This window comes from Leopardus geoffroyi, chromosome B4 (assembly GCF_018350155.1).
Source record: "Leopardus geoffroyi isolate Oge1 chromosome B4, O.geoffroyi_Oge1_pat1.0, whole genome shotgun sequence".
Lineage (NCBI taxonomy): Eukaryota > Metazoa > Chordata > Mammalia > Carnivora > Felidae > Leopardus > Leopardus geoffroyi.
In genome coordinates, this window is record NC_059341.1 from 24,116,114 (window position 1) to 24,130,817 (window position 14,704).

General features: G+C 39.9%; 1 protein-coding gene across 6 annotated transcripts in view; it reads left to right on the forward strand.

Moving 5' to 3' along the window:
* The window catches only part of MYO3A (myosin IIIA), a 246,003-nt gene that overhangs the window by 112,661 nt on the left and 118,638 nt on the right, over window positions 1-14,704 (forward strand). For all 6 annotated transcript variants that reach the window (XM_045465686.1, XM_045465685.1, XM_045465684.1 and 3 more), the window contains one exon: window positions 663-865. In XM_045465686.1, the coding sequence (XP_045321642.1) occupies window positions 663-865 (203 nt within the window). The remainder of the gene's footprint in view (window positions 1-662; window positions 866-14,704) is intronic.

Sequence of the window (14,704 nt, forward strand, 5' to 3'; positions counted from 1 at the left end):
CACTAAACATAATCTACTCAATCTAATTTCTACCAAGATGTGAATGACTGATACCTCCTTAACCTAATTATAACAATAACACTTGTTTCAGGGAAGGAGTATATAAGATGGGGTAGGAGAAAATAGAGGGACAGCCAAGTAGGCCCACTGGCCTTGACTGGGGTTCCACCCCTTCCGTCCACACTTCTGAACTGTTCTCAGTTTTCACAGTTCCTCCCTTTTCCCTACTTCTGAATTGACAAATTACCTTTACTCCCTTATTTCCAGCTTTAACAGCTTCCATGGAAGCAAGGGAAGTGGTTCTGACCTTGGGGAGAATTTGGATGGGGGCCCAGGGAAGTAGAGGAGGAATAACAAAATGAGAGGTATACCCCAGTATGCATAGACTGCTTATAAATTGTGTTTGTAAACCGAGCACTGACCAGAACTATATTTCAGTAGAAAAAGTACAGAACATCTCTTTGCCCCTTGGAGAAAGCAAGTGGGTGAATGCACTTACGGGAAAGGAAAAATAGTCTAGATGTTGTAACATCTGGCAGTATGCCAAGAATATGCTCTCAGTACATTTATGTCTACATATAGTGCTTATCAAAGAAGAGGCATTTTATTATATACAAAATCAATTTTTTACATTTAAAGAACAATCTTGACATTTTCTCTAGGCTAATAACAGAACTCTGCAGGAGAAGATTTTACAAGTGAACAATTTGGTGGAAGCCTTTGGCAATGCCTCCACTATTATAAATGACAATTCCAGCCGATTTGGAAAATACTTAGAAATGAAATTTACCTCTTCTGGAGCTGTAGTGGGAGCACAGATTTCTGAATACCTTCTGGAGAAATCCCGAGTTATCCACCAACCTCTGTAAGTCCGTGTCAAATATTTTCTTTTTTTCTGGGAAACAAGCAAAAATAATGCTTTTGTTTTAATGCTAAAATGTCTTACGTATTCAACAAACTCAACAAAATGTTATTGATCATCTACTACGTGCAAGGCACTTGTTAGAATTGAAAAGGTCCCTCAGCACTGTCTTACTCTCACATGTGTTATATCTAGTAGAGGAGTTAATAAATCACCTAAAATTTATGATACCAGATATAAAACGTATGCCCATCCTAGATACTAACAGGTAAAATTGGAATGATTTCTGAAATAGGGGAGCATATATTTCTTTACACAAAACTAAAGTGAAATTTAATTAGACATCAGTCTTTTTTTCTTTTAAATGTTTACATACATAAATAGATCTTTGTATGAATTCTATCCTTCCTATAGTTATACACATGGGACCAAATAAAAGATTCAGGTATGGCCTTAATTGTATTGCCCTTTTAATTTACAGCTGATTTAATGCTGTAAATTCCATGCTTTGGCGTTAAGTTAAAGGAGTTCCTTTCAGCAGTTTATAGCTGAATGGCAATATTTCTCTCCTGTCCTGATGCTTGCAAAACATCTTTGTTTGTTATTCTTATGTGGAAACTATAGTCGAAACATAGATTTGTACCCCTGTATTTATATTCCTTTTAAAAAGTGTGGTAAGTTAGTCTTTCCTTTTTCTTCTGTAGGTTTTACACCAAGCATACCTCCATTACTATAGTAGTAGGTCATTTGTTAAATTCATGGGAACACAAACTCTTGTTATGTATTAGTACTTTATTATTTAACATAAATGCTTTCAAAGTTGCTATCATTCAATTTGTGAGTCAATTGTGAATGTAAGTTGCCTGGGGTTCACCTCCTGAACTCAGCTTTCAATGTGGAAAATTATCCTTTGGTCCATGCTCAATTCAAAATACATAAGAAATGATTATAAGACGAGTGTTTTGAATTGTGGCTTCACTACATGTTAGTTCACTTTGGGTAAGATATTTAAACCCTAAAAACCCTTCTAGGACCTTGGTTCTATGTGCGATTTGAAAAACTTAACCTCTCTGCACCTCAGTTTTTCATCTTTAAAATGGAAATAGCAGTAGTACCTACCTATCAGTTAAGATAATGCCTGTAAAGCATTTAGCACAATGAATAACACATAGTAAGAACCCATAAGTTTAAGCCATTATTAGCAGTAATGGTGTGGATAGTTGTGCAAAAACTTAGAAACAACACCTAGCACAGTACAGTAGATGGCAGCTACTATTATCGATGTGTGCCAGGTCCCCAGAGCTTAGTGAATACGCATGTCTGTGTCTCTGTCACCCATGCCTAGAGGAACCTTGGGGTCTTATACAAATGTGCAGACTTAACTGGTTCTCAAAACAATCTGTCCTGTTCTCAGAACTGTGTAAGACTCTCCTTCAGGCCTCTGGGGAAGAACTACCTAAGGGCGTGAATTACTGAGATTTGGGTGGGGCCACCATGGTACACAATGTCAGGGGGTAACATACACTGGGGTTCTATGGAACTATGTGTCTTGTGAACAGTAACTTCTGGAGCTACACAATGAGGGCCCTGTGTTTGTAATAATAGAAATAACCTTGTTAATGTTTATTGATATATTATAGGATATATTCTAGGAAATTGCACAATTAAGATCATATTTTAGACAGGCTATGAGTTAATTAAGCTTTTTTTCCAACTATCCAAAAGAACTATTCTAGTTTTACAATGTTGTTGATTGAGGAAAAGCACTCTTAGGGCACCTGCGTGGCTCAGTCGGTTGTTAAGCATCCTCTTGATTTTGGTCCAGGTCATGATCTCACAATTTGTGAGATCGAGCCCCCCTTAGGGCTCTACACTAACAGTACAGAGTCTGCTTAGGATTCTCTCTCTCCCTCTCTTTTTGCCCTTCCCCTGCTCGCTCACACACATGTGCGTGTGCTGTCTCTCAAAGTAAATAAACATTTTTTTTAAAAGGCACTCTTAAGTTCCCAACTTACAATCAGGTTGAAATCCAACTCAGTTTATAATTTGAATATAGCTGCCTTATATTTTTTCCATTTTTCTACTTTTTCACGCCTATATTTTTCTTTTACTTAGTTTCAGTTGCATTTTTAAATTCTAGAGAAGCGTTTTGTGATCTTTGAAAATGAAGTGTCAAACAGACAAGTGAAGAATTCTTTCAGAGAACGAGGCAGAGTGAAGAATGAGTCTAGGTGACAGAGAAGAAGCAGAACAGACATCTATGTCTTTTAAATGAACTTACCCTTTCTTTTAAGGAAATAAGTTCTTTTCTCTTTTTGCCTCTGCCCATGTCATTCCACCCTAATCTCTCACCACATTTATTTTTATATATATTTGTATTTATCTATATATGTTTGTATATTTAAATATTTATAAATAATAAGTATAAACAATTTATGAATATATTCATAAATACATGTTTATATGTGTGTTATATATGTTTATATATTTTTAATTTATTCTTTAACATATTTATTATTAATTTTTGAAAGAGAGGGAGAGAGAGACCCCCAAGTAGGCTTCATGCCGACAGCTCAGAACCTGACGAGGGACTCAAACTCATGAACTGTGAGATCATGACCTGAGTTGAAATCAGATGTCACTTAATCAACTGAGCCACCCAGTCGCCCTATTTTTTTTATTTCTTTATTTTAAATGTTTATTTATTTGAGAAAGAGAGAGAGCGAGCGAGCACAAGTTGGGGAGGGGCAGAGAAAGAGAGACGGAAACAGAGAATCTGAAGCAGGCTTCAGGCCCTGAGCTGTCAGCACAGACCCCAACATGGGGCTCAAACCCACGAACTGTGAGATCATGACCTGAGCTGAAGTTGGATGCTTAACCGACTGAGCCACCCAGGTGCCCCTATTTTTTTTTTCTGTTTCTAATGATGGAAGTGTCATGTCATTTGTGGCTTGAATCTTCATCTAAACGTGGATAATTTTATTTATTTATTTATTTTTATTTTTTTTTAACGTTTATTTATTTTTGAGACAGAGAGAGACACAGCATGAACGGGGGAGGGGCAGAGAGAGAGGGAGACACAGAATCGGAAGCAGGCTCCAGGCTCTGAGCCATCAGCCCAGAGCCCGACACGGGGCTTGAACTCACAGACCGCAAGATGGTGACCTGAGCTGAAGTCGGACGCTTAACCGGCTGAGCCACCCAGGCGCCCCCAAATGTGGATAATTTTAAAGAAGAAATTCTTAAAGGGGGTTACTTAATTTCAAGAAGAAAATGAGTATATTGAAATCAATGCTAGATAATTCTCACAAATATAAACTATCGCTGTTTCACTGCACTTTCCTTCTATTACTACAGTTTCATGCAGGAAGCATTGATTGTGTTTCACTCACATGCCCAGCACTTTACCAGATGCTGCAGGAGGCATCCATACAGTGGGAGATGTGGTGCTCTTTACAGAGGAAGGAAAATATTATTTATGGAACACTTACTGTGTATCTGGCACTGTGCTAATAAGCACTTTATATCCATTATCTATTTCAATTCTTACAGTGATAGGACAGGATATTCTTGCTATTTTGCATGTAAGACTGGGACTGAGAATTGTAATAAGTCACCTAATGACAAAAAGCTAATAAATGACTGAGTTGGGGTTTGAACCCATGTCTCTGTCTGACTCCAAAGTCCATAATTCATTCATTGATCCTTTTGGCAAATATTTATCAAGTACCTACTCTGTGCCAGGAACTGTACTAGGCACAGGAAATATAAAGCTGAATGACATAGGATTGCTCCAATAAAGCAGCTCAGTCTTCTGGATAATGTATGCTTTGAAACAAAACTTGCTGATCACTTGTTGGTTTCTAGTCTCAGGAAAGTAGGCAATGAGTTTATCTGCCAAGTGTAACCAGATAGGGATAAAGGGAGAGGGACTGAGGAGACTATGCGTCTTAGAGGAAGGAATCTTGGTGGAGAAAGCAGGAATTAAAAATGAAAAATTAAAAACACTGTTTCATGACTATCCTAAGAGGCCTTATGAATGCAAAGCTGCATTGTTGCCTTTCCAAGCCTTATTGCTGGCCGCTTTGTTGAAAATTGAAATGGGGCGCCTGGGTGGCGCAGTCGGTTAAGCGCCCGACTTCAGCCAGGTCACGATCTCGCGGTCCGTGAGTTCGAGCCCCGCGTCGGGCTCTGGGCTGATGGCTCAGAGCCTGGAGCCTGTTTCCGATTCTGTGTCTCCCTCTCTCTCTGCCCCTCCCCCGTTCATGCTCTGTCTCTCTCTGTCCCAAAAATAAATAAACGTTGAAAAAAAAAATTAAAAAAAAAAAAAAAAAAAAGAAAATTGAAAGTTTCACAAGTGGGGTAAGCCATACACTTGTGAGAACTTTGCCACATTTTTCAGGGTGTTAGAGGTCTTGGCTGCATAAGTGATCCCCAGGGTCCAGAGCAGATGGACACACATGAGACAGCCCTGAGGACCTTCCCACAAATGACTGAGTGGAACTCTGAAGAAGTATTAGAAGATCCACAGTCAGGGGCGGGGTCAGAGTCAGAGAAATACTATTCAGTAACTTGCTGAGACCCTACATCTGTCCCCAGCCGTTCTGACCTGGGAACCACTGGTCATATGCGCATGTATGGGATGCTATGGTCCTCTGTCTTCTTAAATACAGTTTTGATGTGGTTAAGGGCAAGGTAGGAGATGAGTAATTTTTGGCAGTATTTTCTTTTCCTGTTTCTTTAACTCTCCGATTGTTTATCCAACCAAAGGTCAGTGTATTTCCTATAGCATCTCCAGGTCCTGTCAAATTACAATTCTCAGTAAACGTAAACTGATAATTAAAGAGAAAACCACCAATTGTGTGCATCTACATTTATGACTCACCTCTCTAATTGTACACTGCATTGTTTAAGTGTTGAAGGTGTGACACATAGAGCAATCGATGTGATTTCATTAGAACAAAGTGAACTAAAATATGTGCTGTGCCAGTCTTAGAGAACTTGTATTATTTTGTGGTGAGAAAAGACAAGAGGTAAACTTTTAGCTTTGTTCTAACCTTACTCATGTACGATGCTAGTGTTTGTTGAAGCATTACTGGTGACTGCTCAAGACATGGTGGGGAACTCCCCTTCTAAAGGACGTGTTGGTCCTTGCTTCACTGTCCAAGCCCATGGACCACCCTTTACTTGAAAAGCTCACCTGTCTTTTTTTCCCCAGCTGGATTCTCTGGATTCCTCTCCTACTTCCCTGAATTTTTTTCCTCTGACTTCGATTCATCCATCGTTCTCCAAACGTGTATTTGCCAAAGATTTGTATTCAGAATGTTTCTCTTTTCTCTCTTTACTTTCTCACTTAGCAATTCCTTCTGATGCCATGGCGTCAACAGGTAGCTCAAAGTGATTGACACCCAAAGATACACTTCTCACTCCCACCTGACTTCACATTTTTCATTTCCATATACCTAGATATCTTGCTGCCACATATAATTCAACTGAATACACCTTGTCCCACACATCTTTTGTTCCCCATGGTCTCTTTTGGGGGAACGGGAACCATCCTTCTCCATTTATATGAAACCTTGGACCCTCCCTTCACTCCCCATGCCCAAACACTTGTGAGTTGATCTCCAGAATGACTTTCCCAACTCTCCTCCACTTTCCCTTCCTCTGCTGCTATTTTACCTCAAGCCCTTGTTCCCTCTGACTCAGACATTTGAAAGAATTAGATTTCCTGGACATTTGAACTCTCTTCCGAGGCATGGTGATATTATGCCCTTTCAGACTCAGGGAACAGTCTCAACCCAGAATGCATACCAATCAAAAGCAGTGTTACTTTTTTCTTTCAAAATGTTTTCCTTCTTTTTGAAATACTCACAAGGAAGAGCAGGAAGCCACATTAACCACTTTATCAAGTTGCACACATCCACTTACAAATGTTCATTTGTTAAAGACTAAATAGAGTATCTTAAATAGTTACTAATGTGACACAAATATCAAACGTTTTAACCATGTTATTTTAAACCCATATGAATTGTGTGTTGGAGCCCAAAATGAGCTTCCGTAAAAATTATTCTTGTAATGATTTTTGGCAGAATCATGAAACAAAGCTGGAGATTATAAGATGAAGCCACAGATACCCTAAAGCTCCAAATACCTTTTATTGCATCATTGGAGAAGTAAATGTATGTGGATATGTTCATCTTTGTTTCTGAGGAAAACTTACATGTACTGAAATAATAATTTCTAAAAAGAGCAAAGGTAAAACATCTATCTCAACTGAAATTATATTGCATAATATACAGGAGGAGGAGACCTAGGAAAGTTGTTTTTAAGGCTTTTTTTACAGCAGTTTTAGGTTCACAGCAGAATTGAGAGGAAGGTACAGATATACTGCTACCCCAATAGGTGCATAACCTCCGCCATTACCAACATCCCACACCAGAATGCTATACATGTTACAACCGATGAACTTAACCCTGACACATGGTAATCACCGAGAGTCCGTGATTTACATTAAGGTTCGTTCTTGGTGTACTTTCTTTGAGTTTGGACAATTGCTTGGCATGTATCTACTCTTACAGTATTATATATGAGTATTTTCACTGTCTTATACAAGTCTTCTGCTCTGCCTATTCATCCTTGCCTCCCCCAACTTCTGGCAACCAATGATCATCTTACGTTCTTCATAGTTTTGCCTTTTCCAGAAGGTCATATAGGTGGAATCATACAATATGATGGTATGTAAAAGCAGCCTTTGCACATTGGCTTCTTTCACTTAGTAACATACACGTAAAGGTTCTCCATGTCTTTTCGTGGCTTCATAGGTCATTGCTTTTTAGCACTGAATTAATATTCCATTGGATGTACAGTTTATTTATCCATTCACCTACTAACAACTTCTTGGTTGTTTCGAGTTTTTGGCAGTGATGAATAAAACTGCTACAAACATCCATATACAGATTTTTGTGTGAACACAAATTTTCTACCCCTTTCGCTAAATACCAAAGACCTCAATCACTGGAACATATGGTAAGAATACCTTGAGTTTTGTAAGAAATGCCAAACTGTCTTCCAAAGTGGCTGTACCAGTTTACATTCCCACCAGCAGTGAATGAGAGTTCCTGTGGTTCTGCATCCTGGCCAACATTTGGTTTTGTCAACAAACAGATGTATAGTGATATCTCCTTGTGGTATTGATTTGCATTTCCCTGATGACATATGATGTGGAGCATCTTTTCATATGCTCATTTGACATCTGTAATATCTTCCTTGGTGAGGTGTCAGTGAAGGCTTTTGGTCCATTTTTTAATCAGGTTGTTTTCTTATTGTTGAGTTTTAAAAAGTTCTTTGTATATGTTGGATAACAGTCCTTTATCAGATGTTTCTTTTGTAAATATTTTCTCCCAACCTGTGGCTTGTCTTCTCATTCTCTTGAAAATACTTTTTTTTTCCAATATATGAAATTAATTGTCAAATTGGTTTCCATACAACACCCAGTGCTCATCCCAAAAGGTGCCCTCTTCAATGTCCATCACCCACCCTCCCCTGCCTCCCACCCACCATCAACCTTCAGTTTGTTCTCAGTTTTTAAGAGTGCTTTGGCTCTCTCCCACTCTAACCTCTTTTTTTTTCCTTCCCCTCTCCCATGGGTTTGTGTTAAGTTTCTCAGGATCCACACAAGAGTGAAAACATATGGTATCTGTCTTTTTCTGTATGGCTTATTTCACTTAGCATCACACTCTCCAGTTCCATCCACGTTTCTACAAAGGGCCATATTTCATTCTTTCTCATTGCCACGTAGTACTCCATTGTGTATATAAACCATAATTTCTTTATCCATTCATCAGTTGATGGACATTTAGGCTCTTTCCATAATTTGGCTATTGTTGAGAGTGCTGCTATAAACACTGGGGTACAAGTGTCCCTATGCATCAGTACTCCTGTATCCCTTGGGTAAATTCCTAGCAGTGCTATTGCTGGGTCATAGGGTGGGTCTGTTTTTAATTTTTTGAGGAACCTCCACACTGTTTTCCAGAGTGGCTGCACCAGTTTGCATTCCCACCAACAGTGCAAGAGGGTTCCCGTTTCTCCACATCCTCACCAGCATCTATAGTCTCCTGATTTGTTCATTTTAGCCACTCTGACTGGCGTGAGGTGATATCTGAGTGTGGTTTTGATTTGTAGTTCCCTGATGAGGAGCGACATTGAGCATCTTTTCATGTGCCTGTTGGCCATCCGGATCGGATGTCTTCTTTAGAGAAGTGTCTATTCATGTTTTCTGCCCATTTCTTCCCTAGATTATTTGTTTTTCGGGTGTGGAGTTTGGTGAGCTCTTTATAGATTTTGGATACTAGCCCTTTGTCCGATATGTCATTTGCAAATATCTTTTCCCATTCTGTTGGTTGCCTTTTTAGTTTTGTTGATTGTGTCCTTTGCTGTGCAGAAGCTTTTTATCTTCATGAGGTCCCAATAGTTCATTTTTGCTATTAGTTCCCTTGCCTTTGGGGATGCGTCAAGTAAGAAATTGCTGCCGCTGAGGTCAGAGAGGTCTTTTCCTGCTTTCTCCTCTAGGGTTTTGATAGTTTCCTGTCTCACATTCAGGTCCTTTATCCATTTTGAGTTTATTTCTGTGAATGGTGTGAGAAAGTGGTCTAGTTTCAACCTTCTGCATGTTGCTGTCCAGTTCTCCCAGCACTATTTGTTAAAGAGACTGTCTTTTTTCCATTGGATATTCTTTCCTGCTTTGTCAAAGATTAGTTGGCCATACTCATCTTTGTTGTCTAGTTCTGGGGTTTCTGTTCGATTCCATTGGTCTATGTGTCTGTTTTTGTGCCAATACCATGCTGTCTTGATTACAGCTTTGTAGTAGAGGATAAAGTCTGGGATTGTGATGCCTCCTGCTTTGGTCTTCTTCTTCAAAATTACTTTGGCTTTTTGTGGGGCCTTTTGTGGTTCCATATGAATTTTAGGATTGCTTGTTCTAGCTTTGAGAAGAATGCTGTAGCAATTTTGATTGGGATTGCATTGAATGTGTCGATAGCTTTGGGTACTATTGACATTTTGACAATATTTATTCTTCCAGTCCAAGAGCATGGAATGTTTTTCCATTTCTTTATGTCTTCTTCAGTTTCCTTCATAAGCTTTCTATAGTTTTCAGCATACAGATCTTTTACATCTTTGGTTAGATTTATCCCTAGGTATTTTATGCTTCTTGGTGCAATTGTGAATGGGATCAGTTTCTTTATTTGTCTTTCTGTAGCTTCATTATTAGTGTATAAGAAAGCAACTGATTTCTGTACATTGATTTTGTATCCTGCAACTTTGCTAAATTCATGTATCAGTTCTAGCAGACTCTTGGTGGAGTCTGTTAGATTTTCCATGTATAGTATCATGTCATCTGCAAAAAGCGAAAGCTTGACTTCATCTTTGCCAATTTTGATGCCTTTGATTTCCTTTTGTTGTCTGATTGCTGATGCTAGCACTTCCAACACTATGTTAAACAACAGCAGTGAGAGTGGGCATCCCTGTCGTGTTCCTGATCTCAGGGATAAAGCTCTCAGTTTTTCCCCATTGAGGATGATGTTAGCTGTGGGCTTTTCATAAATGGCTTTTATGATGTTTAAGTATGTTCCTTCTATCCCGACTTTCTCGAGGGTTTTTATTAAGAAAGGGTGCTGGATTTTGTCAGAGGCCTTTTCTGCATCGATTGACAGGATCATATGGTTCTTATCTTTTCTTTTATTCATGTGATGTATCACGTTGATTGATTTGCGAATATTGAACCAGCCCTGCATCCCAGGAATGAATCCCACTTGATCATGGTGAATAATTCTTTTTATATGCTGTTGAATTCGATTTGCTAGTATCTTATTAAGAATTTTTGCATCCATATTCATCAGGGATATTGGCCTATAGTTCTTCTTTTTTGCTGGGTCTCTGTCTGGTTTAGGAATCAAAGTAATATTGGCTTCATAGAATGAGTCTGGAAGTTTTCCTTCCCTTTCTATTTTTTGGAATAGCTTGAGAAGGATAGGTATTATCTCTGCTTTAAACATCTGGTAGAACTCCCCTGGGAAGCCATCTGGTCCTGGCTCTTATTTGTTGGGAGATTTTTGATAACTGATTCAATTTCCTCGCTGGTTATGGGTCTGTTCAAGCTTTCTATTTCCTCCTGATTGAGTTTTGGAAGTGTGTGGGTGTTTAGGAATTTGTCCATTTCTTCCAGGTTGTCCAGTTTGTTGGCATATAATTTTTCATAGTATTCCCTGATAATTGCTTGTATCTTTGAGGGATTGTTGTAATAATTCCATTTTCATTCATGATTTTAATCTATTTGGGCCATCTCCCTTTTCTTTTGGAGGAGCCTGGCTAGAGGTTTATCAATTTTGTTTATTTTTTCAAAAAACCAACTCTTGGTTTCATTGATCTGCTCTACAGTTTTTTTAGATTCTATATTGTTTATTTCTGCTCTGATCTTTCTTATTTCTCTTCTTCTGCTGGGTTTGGGGTATCTTTGCTATTCTGCTTCTATTTCCTTTAGGTGTGCTGTTAGATTTTGTATTTGGGATTTTTCTTGTTTCTTGAGATAGGCCTGGATTGCAATGTATTTTCCTCTCAGGACTGCCTTCGCTGCATCCCAAAGCGTTTGGATTGTTGTATTTTCATTTTGTTTGTTTCCATATATTTTTAAATTTCTTCTCTAATTGCCTGGTTGGCCCATTCATTCTTTAGTAGGGTTTCTTTAACCTCCATGCTTTTGGAGGATTTCCAGACTTTTTCCTGTGATTGATTTCAAGCTTCATAGCATTGTGGTCTGAAAGTATGCATGGTATGATCTCAATTCTTGTATACTTATGAAGGGCTGTTTTGTGACCCAGTATGTGATCTATCTTGGAGAATGTTCCATGTGCACTCGAGAAGAAAGTATATTCTGTTGCTTTGGGATGCAGAGTTCTAAATATATCTGTCAAGTCCATCTGATCCAATGTATCATTCAGGGCCCTTGTTTCTTTATTGACCGTGTGTCTAGATGATCTATCCATTTCTGTAAGTGGAGTGTGAAAGTCCCCTACAATTACCACATTCTTATCAATAAGGTTGCTTATTTTTGTGAGTAATTGTTTTATATATTTGGAGGCTCCCGTATTCAGCACATAGACATTTATAATTGTTATAATTGTTATTATAATTGTTATTATAATTGTTAGCTCTTCCTGATGGATAGACCCTGTAATTATTATATAATGCCCTTCTTCATCTCTTGTTAAAGCCTTTAATTTAAAGTCTCGTTTGTCTGATATAAGTATGGCTACTCCAGCTTTCTTTTGACTTCCAGTAGTATGATAAATAGTTCTCCATCCCCTCACTCTCAATCTGAAGGTGTCCTCAGGTCTAAAATGAGTCTCTTGTAGACAGCAAATAGATGGGTCTTGTTTTTTTATCCATTCTGATACCCTATGTCTTTTGGTTGGTGCATTTAGTCCATTTACATTCAGTGTTATTGTAGAAAGATATGGGTTTAGAGTCATTGTGATGTCCATAGGTTTCGTGCTTGTAGCGATGTCTCTGGTACTTTGTCTCACAGGATCCCCCTTAGGATCTCTTGTAGGGCTGGTTTAGTGGTGACGAATTCCTTCAGTTTCTGTTTGTTTGGGAAGACCTTTATCTCTCCATCTATTCTAAATGACAGACTTGCTGGATAAAGGATTCCAGGCTGCATCTTTTTTCTGTTGATCACATTGAAGATTTCCTGCCATTCCTTTCTGGCCTGCCAAGTTTCAGTAGAGAGATCCATCAAGAGTCTTATAGGTCTCCCTTTATATGTTAGAGCACGTTTATCCCTAGCTACTTTCAGAATTTTCTCTTTATCCTTGTATTTTGCCAGTTTCACTATGATATGTCGTGCAGAAGATCAATTCAAGTTACGTCTGAAGGGAGTTCTCTGTGCCTCTTGGATTTCAATGCCTTTTTCCTTCCCCAGATCAGGGAAGTTCTCAGCTATTATTTATTCAAGTACACCTTCAGCACCTTTCCCTCTCTCTTCCTTCTCTGGAATACCAAATATGCGTAGATTATTTCTCTGTAGTGCATCACTTAGTTTTCTAGTTTTCCCCTCATACTTCTGGATTTTGTTTATCTCTCCTTTTCTCAGCTTCCTCTTTTTCCATAATTTTATCTTCTAGTTCACCTATTCTCTCCTCTGCCTCTTCAATCCGAGCTGTGGTCGTCTCCATTTCATTTTGGAGCTCATTAATGGCATTTTTTAGCTCCTCCTGGCTGTTCCTTAGTCCCTTGATCTCTGTAGCAATAGATTCTCTGCTGTCCTCTATACTGTTTTCAAGCCCAGCGATTAGTTTTATGACTTTATTCTAAATTCACTTTCTGTTGTATTGTTTAAATCCTTTTTGATCAGTTCATTCGCTGTCATTATTTCCTGGAGGTTTTTTTTGAGGGGAATTCTTCTGTTTCCTCATTTTGGATAGTCCCTGGAGTGGTGCGGAACTGTGGGGCACTTCCCCTGTGCTGTTTGAATAACTTGTGTTGGTGGGCGGGGCCGCAGTCAGACCTGAATTCTGCCCCCAGCCCACCGCTGGGGCCACAGTCAGACTGGTGTGTGCCTTCTCTTTCCCTCTCCTAGGGGCGTGATTCACTGTGGGGTGGCGAGGCCTGTCTGGGCTACTTGCACACTTCCAGGCTTGTGGTGCTGGGGATCTGGTGTATTAGCTGGGGTGGATTGGCAAGGTGCACGGGGGTGGGAGGGGCAGGCTCAGCTTGCTTCTCCTTCAGTGATCTGTTTTCGGAGGGGCCCTGTGGCAATGGGAGGGAGTCAGACCCGCTGCCAGAGGGATGGATCCGCAGAAGCACAGGGTTGGATATTTGCGCGGTGCAAGCAAGTTCCCCGGCAGGAACTGGTTCCCTTTGGGATTTTGGCTGGGGGATGGGCGAGGGAGATGGCGCTGGCGAGCGCCTTTGTTCCTGGCCAAGCTGAGCTCTGTCGTCTGGGGCTCAACAACTCTCCCTCCCATTGTCCTCTAGTCCTCCCGCTCTCTCCGAGCAGAGCTGTTAACTTATAACCTCCCAGATGTTAAGTCCTGCTTGCTGTCAGAACACACTCCCTCCCGGCCCCTCCGCTTTTGCAAGCCAGACTCCGGGGGCTCTGCTTGGCTGGCGGGCTGCCCCTCCGCCCCAGCTCCCTCCCGCCAGTCCCTGCAGCGCGCACTGCCTCTCTGCCCTTCCTACCCTCTTCTGTGGGCCTCTCGTCTGCGCTTGGCTGCAGAGAATCTGTTCTGCGAGTCTTCTGGCAGTTTTCTAGGTTATTTAGGCAGGTGTAGGTGGAATCTAAGTGATCAGCAGAACGCAGTGAGCCCAGAGTCTTCCTACACCGCCATCTCTGGCATAGGCTTTTTTTGATTACTGAAAATGCTTTTAACAGAGCAGAAAGTTTTTAATTTTAATGAAGTCCAGTTTATCCATCATTTCTTTCATGGATCATGACTTTGTTGTTGTATCTAAAAAGTCATTACCATATCCAGCATCAGCTCTTCTCTTATTTGATCTTCTAAGAGTTTTATAGTTTTGTGTTTTACACATTTAGGTCTATGACCCATTTTGAGTTAATTTTTGTGGACGGTGTAAGGTCTGCATTTGGATTTTTTTTTTTTTTTTTTTTTTTGGTCTTTGCTTCATTGTATAGTCTTAACTACTTTGTCAGGAATCAGTGGTGGGGTACCTGGGTGGCTCAGTTAAGCCTCCGACTTCTGCTCAGGTCATGATCTCATGGTCTGTGAGTTCGAGCCCTGCATTGGGCTCTGTGCTGACAGCTCAGTGCCTGGAGCCTGCTTC